The sequence below is a fragment of the Delphinus delphis genome, chromosome 17 (assembly GCF_949987515.2).
Source record: "Delphinus delphis chromosome 17, mDelDel1.2, whole genome shotgun sequence".
Taxonomy (NCBI): domain Eukaryota; kingdom Metazoa; phylum Chordata; class Mammalia; order Artiodactyla; family Delphinidae; genus Delphinus; species Delphinus delphis.
Window position 1 is genome coordinate 77,478,041 of NC_082699.1, and position 17,441 is coordinate 77,495,481.

General features: G+C 46.1%; 1 protein-coding gene across 1 annotated transcript; it reads left to right on the forward strand.

Annotated features, from left to right (window-relative positions):
- Nucleotides 1-6,698: 6,698 nt before the first annotated feature.
- CHRAC1 (chromatin accessibility complex subunit 1) lies at nucleotides 6,699-10,030 on the forward strand. Its single transcript, XM_059995235.1, has 3 exons — nucleotides 6,699-6,961; nucleotides 8,652-8,778; nucleotides 9,361-10,030. The coding sequence occupies exons 1-3, from the start codon at nucleotides 6,815-6,817 to the stop codon at nucleotides 9,483-9,485; spliced, it is 399 nt and encodes a 132-aa protein (XP_059851218.1). The 5' UTR covers nucleotides 6,699-6,814; the 3' UTR covers nucleotides 9,486-10,030.
- The last annotated feature ends 7,411 nt before the right edge of the window (nucleotides 10,031-17,441 follow it).

Consider the following 17,441-nt stretch of genomic DNA (forward strand, 5'->3'; position numbering starts at 1 on the left):
TGAAGCAGACAGGTGAGTGATAGAGAGTGGTGGGGACGGTGGCCAACCCAAGAGCATGTGACTCATCTAACGACGACAGCCAGCTTTGCCATGAGGCAATGTGGGGTCATGTTTTCTGCCCCTCCCACTCTTCCAGTTAGATTTATAAGGGAAATCTCCAGAATTTTAAATGTTGGCAACTTTGGCAGGTACTGGTCATTGTCTAACCTACAACCATTCCCTGCCTCAAACCTCACCTCCCACCCCCTTAATTTTTGTCCGTAGGGATCAGATACCCTTTGATCTCAGGAAGATAGCCCCAGGGGATAAATCTTAATTGGCATAAAGCAATCCTAGCAGTCTCATTCCCTTTGGCCAGTAATTGGTCTCAGGTCCCAATTCTGACAAATGAGATGTAAGGGGAAGACTGCTAAGGAGATCTCCCCTTCCTAAGTAAAAAGACAAAGGCTTGAGACCTAATGAGGAAAGAGCCTTTTGCCTACGGCCCTTTCCCCTTGCTCCTGTCTAATGCAGTGATGAAGTCCAGAACAGCAGTGGCCTTTTTGGAACCATGAGGCAATAAGCATGAGGCCTAAAACCAACATGCCAAGAATGACAGAGCAGAAAGATGGAAAGGCCCAAGGTCTTTGATGACATCCTTGCTGCGTCAGCACCAGATGCGGCCATGGCCACTATACATAAGCTCAATAGAGCAAGCACTGGGTAGTGCCAGAGGGTGGCTGGAGAAAGAGAACAAATGACGTGTACAAGAGAGGCATCCTGCCGCTTGTTTATTAAAGGCCTCCCGTGTAGGAGCCCTTTGGTGAGTATGGACATGGGCTACACCTCCCCTCACATCTCTCCTCATTCTGAGAAGTTCATCCACAAGCCCCTTCCCCAGACCTTTTTGTCTTTAAGCCTCCAGTCTTGTTCTTTCCAAGTTCCCAGACCATCTGATAGCTGCTGCCCCTGCACTGCTGTAGATCCTGGACCTCTGGCTTTCTCTCCGCCCAGGCAGGTGGCCTTCTGGGGGAAGCCCTTCACCTCTGTCTTTCGGGCACACTGGGGGAAGCCCTTCACCTCTGCCTTTCGGGCACACTGGGGGAAGCTGTTTTGCACGGCATTCCACGTCTGCGTGGTGCCAGCATATTTACAAAGCAGCCTATGAACTGGGTCTGCGTCTTCCTTCTTCACTCTTCTGCCCACAGAGAGTCCACTGAGGCCATTGTTGTGGGGTGTGGGGGGATGGAGCAGGTGCCCTGGGAGTCTCAGCCACCTGTTCATGTGACTTACTTGTGCTTCTGGGACCTGCGCAAGGCTGATAGCATCGTCCACATCGACCTCCCCGCGATGGTGGAGTGTGGCATGTGACTCAGTGGAGCACGTCACACCCAGCTCAGCTCACACACTCACGTGGAGTCTGGCATTTGGTCTCTACCAGTGTCCAGCAGAAAATCTGGAGCTGTGGTTCAAATGGAGAATAGTTATTTGCAGAAGATATGTCTTTGCTCCAAGCCCCTGAGAGTCTGTGCTATGACTGTTATTGGGATCTGCCAGAACTTCTTACCAAAGACACCCTGGCCTAGAACTGCAGTTATCTCGTGAATGGGTCAGAGCAGCACACTGAGATGATGTTCAAGTAGTCTTTAAAAGTCAGAGAGCCACCAGCGCAGGTCACTCCAAACCTCACTCCACCGGCTTAGCTAAGCAAGCTGATCAAGCCCCTCCTAGCTGCTGGAGCGAACACACACCAAATCCAGAATCTCTGGTAAATCGGCTACATGGATAAATTCAGCCCAAACCTACATTAAACTCTGTCCACCTGGACTGGTGCCGTTAGAATCCATTCACCTCACACTCCCCAAGTTTCTGATGATAAATGCATGAACATGCTGCAATTCTTTCACTGTGTGAACATCTCCTAAATCGGGCTTTGCTGTTGCTTCCCTGGGGCATGCTGGGATCTGACTCCGGTTATGGATTGGAGTTAATGAGGGGGTGAGTCTTGAGAAGACTCAGCATCCCTGTTGCCAGGTAAGCACAGATGAGCTCATTAATAGGACTTCAAGCAGGAGAAGACTGATCTCAGGCAGGCAGGGGGCTATTTCCACTGACAAAGGGGCTCAGAGGGATGGGGGGTTAAATGTTTGCTTGTATCCTCCCAACCGTCCCTTTTCTAATTCTCAGGACCCCTCTCTTCCCAATAAACAGCCTAACTTCACAGAAAAGCCCAGGTGAAGCTGTGAATTCAAGCTCTGTCCTAATTATGCCTCAGGCAGGATTAAAGGCAGGTGTGACCTTTAGCCCCATTAGCCCTGAGGCTACAAAAGATAAGGAACGGCTTAGGGCTTGATCTGAGAATTTATAGTCCGAGCTTTCAATTTTCTTTCTGAAATCTCTCCCAGCCTCAGGAGAAGCCCATCCCACAAGGCTCCACCGACTTGGGGCAGCCTTGTCTTCAGCGAGCCGTCCATCCAGGCAATGGCAGGTGACAACTTAAGTGACTGTTTGGCCAGGGCATGCTGCCAGGGAGGTCATCCCTGCACCAGCACAATCAGATCAGATAACCAGCCCCAGATTCCCATTTTCGTGGGTCTGTTTCCTGGGACCAAGTACATGTGTTTCAACATTCAACCAGGAAAGCAGAAACTTCTTTAGATAGTTCAAACAGAGAGAGATTTAACGCCGAGAATTGACTTCAAGGGTGTGGAAGAGCTGCAGGAGCACGAGGGGGCCGGTGCTGAGGTGCTGCTCAGAGATCAGGACGCTGCTACTACTCCTGGCTGGGGGCTGGGCCCACACTCCCCGCAGACGCCCCCACCCAGTGCGGATGACTCACTGTAGCCACACTCCCCCACCGCCCCCATCCCCACCTCCCCCCCACCTGCTGCCAATGCCTTCGCACAACCGTAAAACAATGTCTCCTCCTCCATCCACAACTGCACTCTCTCACCTGGGTCTCCCACTGGCAGAATCTAACCAGAAGCCAGCTGGCGGAAGATTCTGGGAAGTGTAGATACCCGCCTCCCAGCACCCCGGGTACAGATACAGCAGGGAACAAGGAAGGCAGCAGAAGCAATGGGCGCACCTGAGATGTCGTGAGGGTAAGTGGGCTGATGGATAGGTGCACCAACCACAGGATGATCGGCTAACTCACCGTGATTTTTCTAGTGCAGGGAAGCTCTGACGATCATAGATTCCTTCATTCTCCCACTGTCTTAGGTTCGAAGCTTGTTTCCTTTTTTTGAATGCTGAGCATTTCCCCCCTTTTCTGCAGGTTTGTCTTTGCCGCACTCCTTACTTCTCAAAATGATTAATGACCAGATGCCCTGGCAGTTCCGCAACCTGAGCTTCTCACCCTCCTTGTCTCCTTGAATTCTTCTCTTTTCTGAGCCTTCCTCTTCTGTCCTCTTTCCTAAACTTAACCCATCCTGCTCTCAAACATGCCAGAAGAGAATGACAAACCTGATCAGTAACCTGCTAGAGAAGCAAAACATCTAGAGACTGAAAAACGTCAGCTTGCTTCTCGTGTGGACCCAAGGACGCTGTTGCACAGCTAGCTTATGGAGGAAAGGCACTCCTCTGCTTTGGAGCTGAATCCTGGAGGCTGAAGCAGCACCTTCTATCTCCGCTCTGCACAGGGCATGGTGCCATTCAGTCATCCCTCGGCAAGCGGGATGAGCTTTTACGTGAGATCCACTCCCTTGCTTCAAGCCTCTTGTGGCTTTCCATTGCTCTCAGAACGAAAGCCAAGCTTCTCACCGGCCTGCCCGAGCGGGTGGCGCCCAGCTTGCTCATCACATCTCCAGTGCGCTCTGCCTCACTCACTAAGCTCCAGACACACTGGCCTTTTTACTCCTCAGATTTGCCCAGGCGTCTTCCTTCTCAGGTGTTTTCCCACAGGCTATTCTGTTCAGAGTGCTCATCTTCTCCCAGCCCTTCTGCATGTCCTCCAGATCTGACCTTAAATCTCACTTTTCAGAGAGGCCGTCTTATCACTCTCACACTGGTCTGTTTCCTCATAGCACTTACCACAGGAGGTGTTATTTTTCTTGTCTCGCTTGTACTTGAAACTACGCTCCGTGACAGCAAGGACCATAGCTGTCTTGCTCGCTGCCTGTACCTTTCCTTTGTGCCTAGAAGTGCCTGACACGTACTGGGTGCTACTGGACCAAGACCTGAGGTCACAACGGTGAAGAAGACACTGTCCCTGTGTTCTTGGCCTTCACCTTCTAGTGACAAAGCACACAGCAGGTGCTAAGACGACTGGGTCATCACGGCTGAAGGTAGATGGGAAAACTTTTCTGGCACTACAAACGTCAGCAATCTGGGTCATCTGGGCTCTCTGGCCTTCGCTCCTCTCCTCAGGAAGGCTGAAGAGCAGTGATTTTCAGAACCCACTAAACTTGCAGAAACAAGTACGCTGTGCAAGTACGCATTTTATATTTTGTAATCATTACCTAAGTCATGGACAAAATGGAAATCAGAAAGGTTAAACAAGATCTATTTTTAATTTTCCAGACTCCTTTCATATGAACTTTGAAATCAAAGTTGACTGGAGTGACAGGACCTTGCAGCAGGAACCCTGAGACTTTACAGAGTAGTTTAGGCTTTTGCAGGGTGCTGTACAGTTGACAAAGAGCTTTCTCATTCTCAGCTCCTTTGATGCTCCCTGATGACCTGTGAGGGAGGCAGTGCTGGATGGATGGGGGGACGACTTTAATCTTCATGTGCCAGGCATGTTCACACCTTTTAACAAACCCGAGACAGGTGCGACTCTCCTGTCTCATCTTTGCAAATGAGGAAACAGCGGTTCAGAGAGAGTACTTGCTTTGCCCGGGGTCACGCTGTTGTGAATGGTGGGACAATTTTATTCCACCTCCTAGCAGTATTCAATCCAGCTGATCAGTTTCTCCTTTCAGAAGAACTTTCTTCGACTGACTTTATGGACACACGATCTCTTGGTTTTCCTCTTACTCAATGGCCACTTCCTCCCAGTTTCTTTTGCTGGATTTTCCTTCTCCTCTCCATCTCAGAATGCTGCAGTACCCCAGTTCGTGGTCCTTAGATCTTTCTACTTTATCCACACTCTCCTCCCAGGTGCTTTCATTCAGGTCCTTGGTTTTAATTCCCACCTAGACAAGGGTGGCTTGTAATTCACTGCTCCAGCCTGAACTGCAGACTGGAATAGCCAATTCGCTCAACATTGTCACGAGGGTTCACAGGCAATTGAGACTTAACTTGCTCCAAACTACGCCTCTGCTAAATTTGCTCCTCCCGCAGGGTTCCCCATCTCAGTAACAGCACTACCATCCTTTCACTCATACTCCACATCACATTAGCAAGACCCTGATTAAATAAAATTTCTATTTTAGGGAAGGACAAGGAAAAAAAATTCATCATAAAATTCTGTTTGTTTGGGCCTCGTCCCTCTCTCCCTAATGTGCTGTATGCATCTGCGTTAGCGCTACGCGTTAGCGCTCCTCAAAGACGGCAGTGCCTGCTCAACCATGAAGATCAATTTTTTTTTTCTTCTGACGCTAGCAACGTAACTTCTTACAAGAACATTGTTCTTTCCCAGCTCTGTAGGGGGTCATGGTGACTTGCTGCCCGCTTTTACGTGCTTACCTGATCTATGTATCCTTGGTGAACTTTAAGGGAAACATCAGTACGTCACTTTGATGTACGATCTTTTGTCTCAAAAATGTACAGACTATACCTTCGACTTCTAACGGGAGGAAGAGCTCTCAGAACTTTCTGAGAATCTGCTTCCCAGGTGATAATCCTCAGTTTGGCTCGAATAAAATCCCTTTTCTTCTTAATTTGATAGTTAATTGAATTTTCGTCGACAACCGTTGGCTCTACAAATTACATCCCCAATCCTACCCTACTTCTACCACCTCCACTGTAGTCTAACCCATCGTCTGCCTCCATCCCCGTTACAGCTTCCTAACTGCACCCTCTGCCCGCCTCCGTTCTCACCCCTCTCCGGTCTGTTCACACACGGCAACCTGAGTACTCCTTGTAAAACTTAAGTGGGACCACCTTACTCTTCCCCAGGCCTCCCAACTCTCTGGGAAAGAATTCCATGACGTACAAGGCCCTATCTGGTCTGGCCCATGGCTACTTCTCATCATTCTTCTCCTAGCTCATTTCGCCGTAGCCACACTGGCATCCAATTCATCACCTGCAATCACCTTCTACTCTACAATCTCTTTGCTTCCACCCTTACAACCTCCCTATCCTCACGACTCCCCTCTGGTCTATTCACACTCAGCAGCCAGAGGGATCTTTCGAAAACTTAAGACACAGCCCATCATCCCTCTGATGCTTCCCATTTTTCTTAGAATAAAATCCAACAGGACCTAGTCCCTGGCTACCTCTCAGACTTCACCTAGCACACCTGGTCCACACAGCGGTCATTTTGAGCTTCTTGAAAGGCCTTTGCCTGTCGCTCCTTTCCCCCGGCAAAGCGCTTTCTCATAAACAGGGCTCTTTTCTCTCTTCGTTGCCCAGCCTTCTCCTTTACTGACCCGGTTTCTATCTTCTTACACTGCTTTGTTTTCCTTCATGGTACTTCTCAGCATCACACAGGTAGAACCCCCACCCACGGTCGCCCCCCACCCCCGCCCCGCCGAATCTGCTGGCCGCCCTTCCGCTCCATCTGCACAGTCTCGGGGTCGCGCGGCATCACGGGGCTTGTAGTCCGTCCCGCGGCCGCGCCTCCCGACACTACAACTCCCACGGGGCAGCGGGACGCCGCTCCCGCACCGACCGTGTAGGCCGGCCACCTCGCGGCGGGTAGGGGCTGCCGCTGCGGGGGCGGGGCGCAGAGATGGCGGACGTGGTCGTGGGCAAGGAGAAGTGCGGCGAGCAGCGGCTGGTGTCGCTGCCCCTGTCCCGCATCCGGGTCATCATGAAGAGCTCCCCCGAGGTGTCCAGCATCAACCAGGAGGCGCTGGTGCTCACGGCCAAGGCCACGGTGAGGCGGGGAGGAGTGAGGAGCGTGGGGCGGCGGTGGGGCCCACCCGGAACCATCGCGCCCCGCCGGGCCTCGCGGAGCTGCCCAGTCCCCTTCGCGTGCGCGCGCGCGCCCTTTTGAGAGCCGTCTCATTCCCCTCCCACGCCGCGCGCGCCCCAGCTCCCGCGCGCGCTCTTCGCCCCGCCCATCCGGCGCCTCGCGCGCCCGTCTCCCCGCCCACTCCGCTGCCGCCCGCCCACTCCGCTCCCGCCCTCCCTCGCGCGCCCGTCTCCCCGCCCACCCCGCTCCCGCCCTCCCTCGCGCGCCCGTCTCCCCGCCCACTCCGCTCCCGCCCTCCCTCGCGAGCTGGTCGCCACGCCCACTCCGCTCCCCCCCTTCCTCGCGCGGGTTTGGCCTGGGCGGTAGCGTGGAGGCGCGCGGGCCTTGTTTGGTGTCTCCCCCGCCTTTTCCAGTCACCGTACTCCGGGCCCCAAAGCCTCTCCTTTTGTCGCTTCCGGCCTGTTTCGCGGCTTTGGGCCCCAGCTCCTCAAAACGGCTCATTGAGAGGGCTGGCGGCTCCCTCAGGAGGTACGGCCCGGCCCAGCCGCTCGCCCACCCTCTCCCAGTCTCCTGGGCCAGAATTGAAGTAATTTCGGGGACCTCAGTTTTAGTCCCCTCCTAGGTCCAGATAGATGATTTTGTCTCTTAATTTGGTCTAGGTAGGCCAGACCTTCCTGTTCTTATCCTGGGCCAGGTTTCTGCTGCAGAGTCTCCCTCACTTGCTTTAACTTCCCTTCGAGTCTGTTTCCCAGGCCGGCTAGTTCGGTAGACGGTAGACGGTGTCCGGTGCGGTGAGTTGGTCAGAGCTAAGGGAGGGGGGGATCACATGGTCTTGGGATAGCTGTACAGTTTCGTTCTGTAGGTCTTAAGGAATTAAGAGATTTGCAGGCACTTCTTATTCCCTTCTTGACTAACTTCGATGGAGTTAAAGTAGAACAGAGAGGGGCTCAGCTCAGGTGGGCTGCCCTCGGAAAGGTGTCCGGGCAGAATGGCAAGCTGACCATTTTTTACCTTTAAGCTAGTGACTGTTACAGTTGTCGGCGGGCCACCTTAGACACAGTGTAGTCAAATACAAGACTAAAAGTCTGTTCCTGGCATAGAATTTTTGGATGGTCTCTTGCCAACCCTTCTAACTAGAGATTGGGCATTAAACAAACACGATTCCTTGTTGTATGGTTTTTAAATATTTTTCATAAGTTAGAAATCTAAAATAAACTTTCGAGGGCTTCCCTGGTGGTGCAGTGGTTGAGAGTCCGCCTGCCGATGCAGGGGACACGGGTTCGCGCCCCGGTCCGGGAAGATCCCACATGCCGCGGAGCAGCTGGGCCCGTGAGCCATGGCCGCTGAGGCTGCGCGTCCGGAGCCTGTGCTCCGCAACGGGAGAGGCCACAACAGTGAGGCCCGCGTACCGCAAACAAACAAACAAACAAACAAAATAAAATAAACTTTCGGGAAATTCCTGCTGCCCTGCCAATTTTAATTCAGCCTTGCTTTCTTTCCGACCTAGTATGTCTCCTTTCTCCAGTGATTTTCTGCAATTCGATCAACCAAGATAATCTGAAATCATCTAAACTTAATGTAATTAAAAAGTAAGGTCTGTGGTAAATTTTCAAAGCACACCTTTCATCTTAACTTTCTCATTTTGTTTTAGGAACTCTTTGTTCAATATCTCGCCACCTATTCCTACAGACACGGCAGTGGAAAAGAAAAGAAAGCACTCACTTACAGTGATTTATCAGATACCGCAGAGGAATCGGAAACGTTTCAGTTTCTTGCAGGTACTTAGCCTTTGAAACATTCTGGTTAAAAAACAGCTTTTTCCCTGCTTTTTTTCTGCTTTCACTGAAAATGACATTTTGCTGCTGTCTCCAGGTGTCAGAGTTTACCTGGCATGGGGCGAGAGTTTTAGTTTTGTTCAGTGGAGCATGTTTGTAATGCAGTTCATCTAGAGCAGGAATTAAGTTGGCACCTGCACGGGGCTGTCTGGGTGGGTGTGGGAGCCGGGCAGCCCACCCCCTCAGACTCGTCCTTACTTGGCTGGGGAAGCAGAAACCCATAGTTGTTGCTGTGGAACAGGCTGTGTGCACCACAGCTAAAAAAGAGCGTCCGGTGACCCTTGGGGCCAGCCGCTGTGTCAGGTGGGTCGGGCAGGGCTGCTCCTAGTGGGTGCCGGCACAGAGCAGTGTGGTTTGCAGCCACTGCAATAGATACAGGTGTTGAGCCTTCGTCCAGAGGCAGTGCTGGTTTCCTGCTATGTAGTCAGAATTTTGACTTATTGTCTTGGAACCTGTTTTGGAGGTCATAGCAGGAACTAGCACGTTTGAAATTTGCATTGCTGATGTTAGCTTTATGTTTTTAAGATATATTACCAAAGAAGATTTTAGCTAGTAAATATCTGAAAACGCTTAAAGAGAAGAGGGAAGAAGAGGAGGAGGAGGAGAATGACAACAACGATGAGACTGATGACGATGAAGCAGAATCCTAAAGCAGAAAGAAGTGCTTTAGAGATCAGCCTGGTGAGGACCCTCATGGATCAGCACTTTTGCTCTGGAGCAGGCATTAGTCTGTTCACGCTTCGGAGACTTCACGTACATGATGTTCTTTCCTGGCTGAGACCAAGCATAATGTACCTCTGCCATAAATAGCCCAAAGGAAAGGAACACAGACAGCAGCTTCTCTTCCCCAGGCCCACACTGCAGCTGGAGTGGGAGAGGACCAAGAAGGGGCTGCGTACCGTGAGACACAGCCAGCCTGCAGCTGTAAGCTATAGAGGCAAAGACAACTTTGCTTAACTTTCTAGTTTACAGATAGATTTTGAAGAACGTCTAAATAGCAGTGTGTAAATTCACATATGTATATTTTGAGCTTCGTCCTTGTGAACAGCTAGACCCCGTTCTAGCTAAATGTGCAGTCTCTGGGTAGTGTGTTACATTTGCAGTTTCGTATTTGAAGAAAATTTATGGCTTTGTATATGTCCAAATACTGCATTTTTTTTAACTGTAAAGAAATAAATTTTTTTTTTAAAAGCTGTATATATTTTTATAGTGAAATGTTTTATGAAACTAGTTTTAGAACCCTCTATTATTCTAATGCCCTTCTTATTATCTGGAAACATTTGTGAAATTTTAAAATGAGTACTTTCTTCTTTTTATTTTTCCTTTTTATTGGCGGCGCCGTGAGGCATGTGGGATCTTAGCTATCCAACCAGGGATCGAACCCACACTCCCTGCAGTGGAAGCGCAGAGTCTTAACCACTGGACCACCGGGGAGGTCCAAAACTGAGCACTTTCTAATACTTTTATTCCTGGAGAAAAATTTCAAGTCAAATTATTAGATCAAATACAGTAAGAAATATTACCTCTGTGTAAGCACGTTTTTCTTAAAAAATTATAAAGCATTTTGTATATTGAAGATCTCGTTTTACTGTTCCTTTCTTTACACCTATAGTAGTTGTCTTTACTGTCCACAAGAGAAAACCATAAGCCCTATTTTTTTCACATAGGGTAAATTTTGGCTTTTGCCTTTTCTTTTTTTTCTTCCAATTGAGTTCGAATTTTCATCCAGTAGAATCACCCTTTAATGTCCATTCTGTTGGTTGTGTAAGCAATCAATATATAGAACAGTTCCATCACCCCAAACATTCCTCTGTATACCCTTGGAGTTAGTTCCTTCCCTTATCCCCAGGCAATCAATCACTGATGTTTTCTGTCCCTCTTGTTTTTAAAATTTATTTTAAAATCCACTTTTTGGTGTACAGTTCTGAGTTTTGACAGATGCAGAGTCATGTAACCACCACCACAATTAAGATACAACAGTTCTGTCACCTCCCCCAAATTCCCTCATGGTTAAACTCCTTCCTACCCTTTACCTTGGCAGCCACTGATCTAGCTGTTCTCTGCCCCCAGAGGAGGAGTCAGCAGACATTTTCTGGAAAGGGCCATGTGGAAAATACTTGAAGTTTTATGGGCTACATAATCTCTGTCACAACTAGTCAACTCTGCTGTTGTAGTTCAAAAGCAGCCACAGTCAACACATACAGGAATGAGCGTGGCTGTACGTCAAGAAAACTTTATTTCTGGACACTGAAATTTAAATTTTATATAATTTTAATGTGTCATGAAATCTTTTGCCTTGTTTTCAACCATTTCAGAATGTAAAAGCCATTATTAGCTTATAGGCCATACAGAAACACAGCAGGCCCCATTTGACCCACAGACCATGGTTTGCCCACCCATCTTTCCAAAGCGTCATATAAATGGAATCACATAGTAGTAGCCTTTGAATCTGACTTTTTTATATTTAGCAGAGTGCATTTGAGATTCATCCATGTTCTTGCAGGTATTGGCAGTCTGTTCTTTTTTATTGCTGAGTAGCATTCCTTTGTATGGATATACCATTTGTTTATCCATTCCACAGGTGAATGGATAATTCCCAATTTGGGTTGTGTCCTGTTTTTTCTTTTTCTCCCTTTTTTTCCTTTTAAAAATCTCAAAAATTTTTCTTGTTTCCGGTTTTGATGATTACAGATAAAGCCCTATAAGCCTTTGGCACAGGTTTTGTGTGACCATACGACTTCATTTCACTTCGGTGGAATTGCATACTTCATTTTACCAGAAACCACCAAACTGTGTTCTAAAGCGTCTGTACTATTTTGCATTCCCACCAGCAGTGAACCAGAGCTTCAGCTGCTCTGCATCCTCTGCAAAACTCGGCATCAGTTTTTATTGCTTTAATTTTAGCCATTTTAGTGGGTGTTGGTTTTAATTTGCATTTTTCTAATGACAAATAATGTTGAACATCTTTTCATTTGCTTGTTTACTGTCTATATATTTTCTTTGAACTGTCCAGATCTTTTGCTCATCTTTTTACTGGGTTATTTTCTTTTTGTTGGGGTTTCAGAGTTTTATATGTTCTGAATACAAGTCCTTTGCTAGATTATGTGATTTGCAAATATTTCCTACCTGCCTGTGGCTTGTCTTTTCATTCTCTTCACAGCATTGTTCAAAGAACAGAAATTATTTTTTTGAGAAATTCTTAATTTTGAGGAAGTCCATTTTATCACTTTGTTCCTTTGGGGATCATGCTTTTCTTGTTGTATATAAAAACTTGTCACCAAACCCAGAGTCACAAAGATCTCCTGTGTCAGTGTCTTTCAAATGCCGAACTGCCTTCAGTACCTCTGCCTATAATAACGTGATGCTGTTTAAGAAATGCCCAGGAAAAATGGTTTTTGTGTGTAACCAGCTGAAACATCCTTAACCTGTCATAAGCCCTTCAGATCCAATTATGTAGGGAGCGTTCATCCTTCTCAGTTCCTTCTTAAACCGCATGCTAGTCTAGTACAGTAGCTTCCTAACTGGTTTCCTCACCATCTTTACAGCCTGTTTCCTCTTCCCATCGTGCATGCTGCTATCAGATCATCAAAACAATTTTATGAAGATTAATATTTTTTTCCTGGTAAGAAGCGTTAATAACAGCTGATATTGGAGTAGCCATTGGGGGCTGAGCCTCTTCTGTGTGCATTGTGCACTTTCATCTAAACTTCACGACTTGCAAAGTATCCATATCTTGCAAAGAAGAGAATGAAAGCTCAGGTTAAGGAACTAGTCCATGGCACACCTAGGAAGTGGTGGAACTAGGATTCAAATCCCAGACTACACTCTTCACTGGAGCTTAAACAGTGTGGTTTTCTCTGCACTGTCAACGGGGTCAATTCTTAACTTGGCAGTCGAGGCCCTGGACACTGGTCTTACTCTGCTTTGTATCCTACTGTTTTCCTACATTAACCTTCCATTCCTGCTGAGATGGGCTCCTTGTCCTCTGTGGCGCGTAAAGATCCCTTGTACGTCCTCTGATCAAGGAGCTGTTTTCTTTTGTGAAATCTTTTCCTAATTCACATAACGTCACATCATCGTACGCTGTTTTTACACTTAGGTTTTCACAGTCAGATCATGACTGCTCTGGCCATCCACTGAATGATAGTGAGATAACGGGAATGTAACAACGTAAGGCCATATTTATTAAGTAAGGATACTGTAGGTCTCTCAGCAGTTTGTGTGTATTCTTTCAGTTTCAGCTAGCATGTCCCAAGGCCTGTGGGCACCAAGATGCTTTGTGGTTTTGGATACCAAGAAGTAAGAAGTACTAGGTCCTGTATACATTAAGGGGAAAAGAAAAAAAGAGAGAACTACATCTTGATTTTATTAGGGGGAAAAAAAAGCCTGGAACAGAATACACCAGAGTGCTAAGAGTAACTACCTCTCAGTGTTGTGATTACAGATAATTTACAGTTTCTATCTTTATGTTTATCTGAATTTTTACATTGTCTGTAATGAACACATTCTCTATTTTACTTATTTATCTTTGGCTGCGTTGGGTCTTTGTTGCTGCGCGCGGGCTTTCTCTAGTTGCGGTGAGCAGGGGCTACTCTTCGTTGTGGTGTGCGTGCTTCCCATTGTGGTGGCTTCTCGTAGCAGAGCACGGGCTCTAGGTGCGTGGGCTTCAGTAGTTGTGGCACGCAGGCTCAGTAGTTGTGGCTCGCGGGCTCTAGAGCGCAGGCTCAGTAGTTGTGGCGCACGGGCTTAGTTGCTCCGCGGCATGTGGGATCTTCCCGAACCAGGGCTTGAACCTGTGTCCCCTGCGTTGGCAGGCGGATTCTTAACCACTGCGCCACCAGGGAAGCCCTATTCTTTTCTTAAAAACATTTTGCGTAAAAATCAGAAAATAGCTTTGGCTGTTTCAAAACAAAACAAGAACTTTGGCCTGCTTTAGCAACAATGTGCATCCTAGGGATTTTCCGCTATTTTTTTGGTTTTCTTAACCCAACCCTCCTTTCCTTTCCCAACACCACATACTCTTTCAGTACAGACAGAAGTCAAACACCGCCCAGAGGGAGGTCACCAGGCCCAGAATCCCAGATATGGTCAGCTTTGATTCCCATGCAACATGGAGCTCAGGGCTTTGCACTCGATTGGGGTTTAGCTGAATGACTTCTTTTCTTCTTCTTATGGCTGCTAGAGTAGGAACACCCAGCTCATCCTAGGTACCACATTTGTTCTTCAATTCATTCCTGATGCTTTTATCCCCAGACCCCGAATTCTCAGGGGCCCAACGTATGGAATAAGGCTCTAGACTTCTATCACCAAAGGCGTGCTTCCACCTCAGAAGCCTGGAACCTTAACCCGTATGGAAGGAAGTCCCCAAATAAATATGTGAGTAAACAGAAGATCTCTGGGCGAGGCAGCTGTAAATACGAGGAATTTTATTTTATTTTTTGCTGACATACTATGAGGCAAAACAAAATTGACACCATACAAAATAACTTTATAAAATATCATTCACATCATATTGTATCAGATTTACAGCATTCTGTGCATGTTAAGGGTTATGTAAGGAGGTGAAAAAAACACTATGCCAAACTTTTTAGTATTAGTTTATATACACACAGTAAGAAACAAAACAAGTAACTGTTAGGTTTTCCATGAATTTATTGCAAAAATAGTGCAAACTACTTAACCTAGTAAGCTGTAAAACAAACTCTAAAGGACCCAGCTAAGCTTAAACACGACAATAGATGCTCAGTGTCTCAGCCTTTAGCTTTCTTCACCAGTTTAATCTTTGTCAATCAAGACCACTCCCCGTCTGTTCAGTCTGGGGTGAGTGCTGGGGAACAGAGAAGTGTGAAGACCGGCTCTTCAGAGCCCAGATGGATCCGGCTGCCTAGTGCCAGCAATACCTTTAGGATCATGCTACTTACTCAATGGCAATTTTGTGAGGTCTGTGTTGAAAACATTAAGATGCTATGATGTTTAAGTCTGACCTTAGAAATAAGTCGTCCAACCTCTTGATGATATGGAGAAAAGAATTAAGAAAGCAGCATGAACAGAAAGGATTGGGAACATTATTGTCTGCTTATAAACATGGTATCCTTTTTCTCAGGTGTATTTGGGTATAAAGTATTAATCTCCTGGTGGGCAACCTTTGAACCAGATATTGCAGTACGTTAAAAAAAAAAAAAAAAAAGATACTGTATCCCTACAAGAGTAACTTTAAAATCTCTTTTAACAGTCTACTGGGGTCCAAAAAGCATATATCTGAACAAAATCATAAGAGCAGAACAAAATGCTACGTATAAAAGCTAAAGAAACAAAATGCAGCATATTCAGGTTCTTTTTCTTGAGGTACCTATATAAATTTAATCACCTGCCCCAAAGTACTCTTGTTAGGTAAAAAACAAAATGCTTACTGGTGAGCCAATTGTAGGGCATTTATTATTATTGAGAAAGTGCAACAACGCTGATCTTTACATGCAGCATACTAAAGGATGACTTACTCTTTACAAAATATAGCTTAAGTATTGACCTGATGGAATTTTAAAAATTAAAAACATTTAACTAGAATCATCCCAATTTTTTTGAGATCCTGAAGCGAAAAGCCTCCCAAATCAACTTTCAAAGTTATGCCACTAAGGAATGTTGGTTCTCTTGTAAAATTCAGAGATCTCTTTAAAATAGTAAAACTATATACTACAGGAAAGATCCCTAATTTTTATTTCTTATTGGTATAAAATCAAATTCTTAAGACTCCAAAATATTGTGTTACCTCCAAAGAATTAAGTTAAAAAAGATTGCCATAGTAGGAAAAGTCTAGACTTATAAACTGCCAAATATAAAAGCATGGAAAGTCATCGATCTACCCGATTTTCTCACCTGCCAGAAAGCTTTCCTAACTTACAGAAACCCTGGGGCTGCTGCTGCAAGCAGCACCCACCCCTCCCCCCCCTTCCACGGCCAGCGGCCCTCCCTTCCTCTGTCTATGGTCACCAACACCCACACCAGGAGGGTGGGAGAGATGAAATCAACAATAGTCCATTCGCTGCTTATGAAATAAACTTATAAAATACGCCAGAGGAAGGCCGGGAGGGCACGTGTGGTGAAAAAGCAATGACAAGAGTGTTTGTGAGTTGTTTTTGGTCGCCCCTTCATTGGCACAGAAAATGAAGTGATAGCTACAAATATATGCGTAGAAGAGTCTGGAATTTGCTTGTAAAATGTCAAATTTGCTCTTGGACATAATTCTATGTTTCTTTTCACAAGAGGGCAGTTGGGATTCCAGTATACGTTAGTGTTTAGTTGGCTGGGGTGATCTATCAAATTCCATGGCCAATTGGGCTTTTTCTCCCCATGTACAATATAAAATATTTAATTTCATACTGATTTTTTCAATGCATTAGGATTCAACACAAAAGGCACAAAATAAATAGATATTATTAAATAAACGGAAATTATGATTTCAAGCTTTGTGTGGAGTTATAGTTCACTGTTTTGTTACTTTTTCCAATTCAATTTGACAGACTTAGTAAATAGCACCCAACTGTTTAACTGAGGTAGATCCACATTGTAAAGAAAGCTGGGTCCCCTCCATTTTATGTCTAAATTTAAGATGCTTTTACAAAAACAAAAATCCATTTAATCATATGCAGAAGCAATGACAGGTGGCACTACCGGAAGAAAGCTTAGAACATGAGCAGGTTTGCAAAGGTTTGTGCCTAAATCATGCTCTTCATCAGCCATAAATACATCTCAGACTGGAGGGAAAAAAAATCAAACATTTCAAAATAACCCTGAAAAGGTCTCAAGACTTTCAGAACAGGTCTTTTTGACTGACTGCCACAGAAATAAATGCACAATGGTCCATTTTCATCAAGCAATGGCAACAGCCAAGCCAGACCAGAAACAGAGCGAGAGCGAGAGAGCGAGAGAGCGAGAGAGAGAGAGAGAGAGAGCGCGCGAGACAGAGCTGTATCACTGAAAGTTTCCCTTTATAACTCTGGAGAAAAGACTTGTTGAGTTATGATATAGCATCTTGATCTGAACAGTTTAAACTCATTCTGCCTAATATTTTTGCATACTGTGAAACTTACAAATTTAACATCTGATTAAGGCTTAATTTAAAGTGGCATTACCACCTACCATCATGCAAGCATTGGACATCCTCAAAACACACAGAATGGTATTAAACTAAAGACAAGGACAGGAAGCCTCAGATTAGCAGGTACTATAATTTTATATTTAATTTTACAATTCATGTAAGCAAATGAAAAGTTATACAGAGAGGCCAATGTATATAAATACTAGTTTATACAGGAACTGTCAAGAGGCCAATGTATATAAATACTAGTTTATACAGGAACTAGTTTATACAGGAACAGCACTGCACGGCTTCTATACTGCAAGCACAAGACATCGTCACGTAGACCCACCGCACAGGTAAACGAGTCCGCAGACAGTACGCACAGTACCACCTGAAGTGAGGCCCTTTAGCTGCTCAGCTTCTTAGAAAACAGTAAACTTTAAATGGTCATAATACATTTTGATTCAAAATGTCTTCTAAAATTTTTTTTGTGGGAGAAAATTAAGAAGGGGCAAGATCTACCTATGGA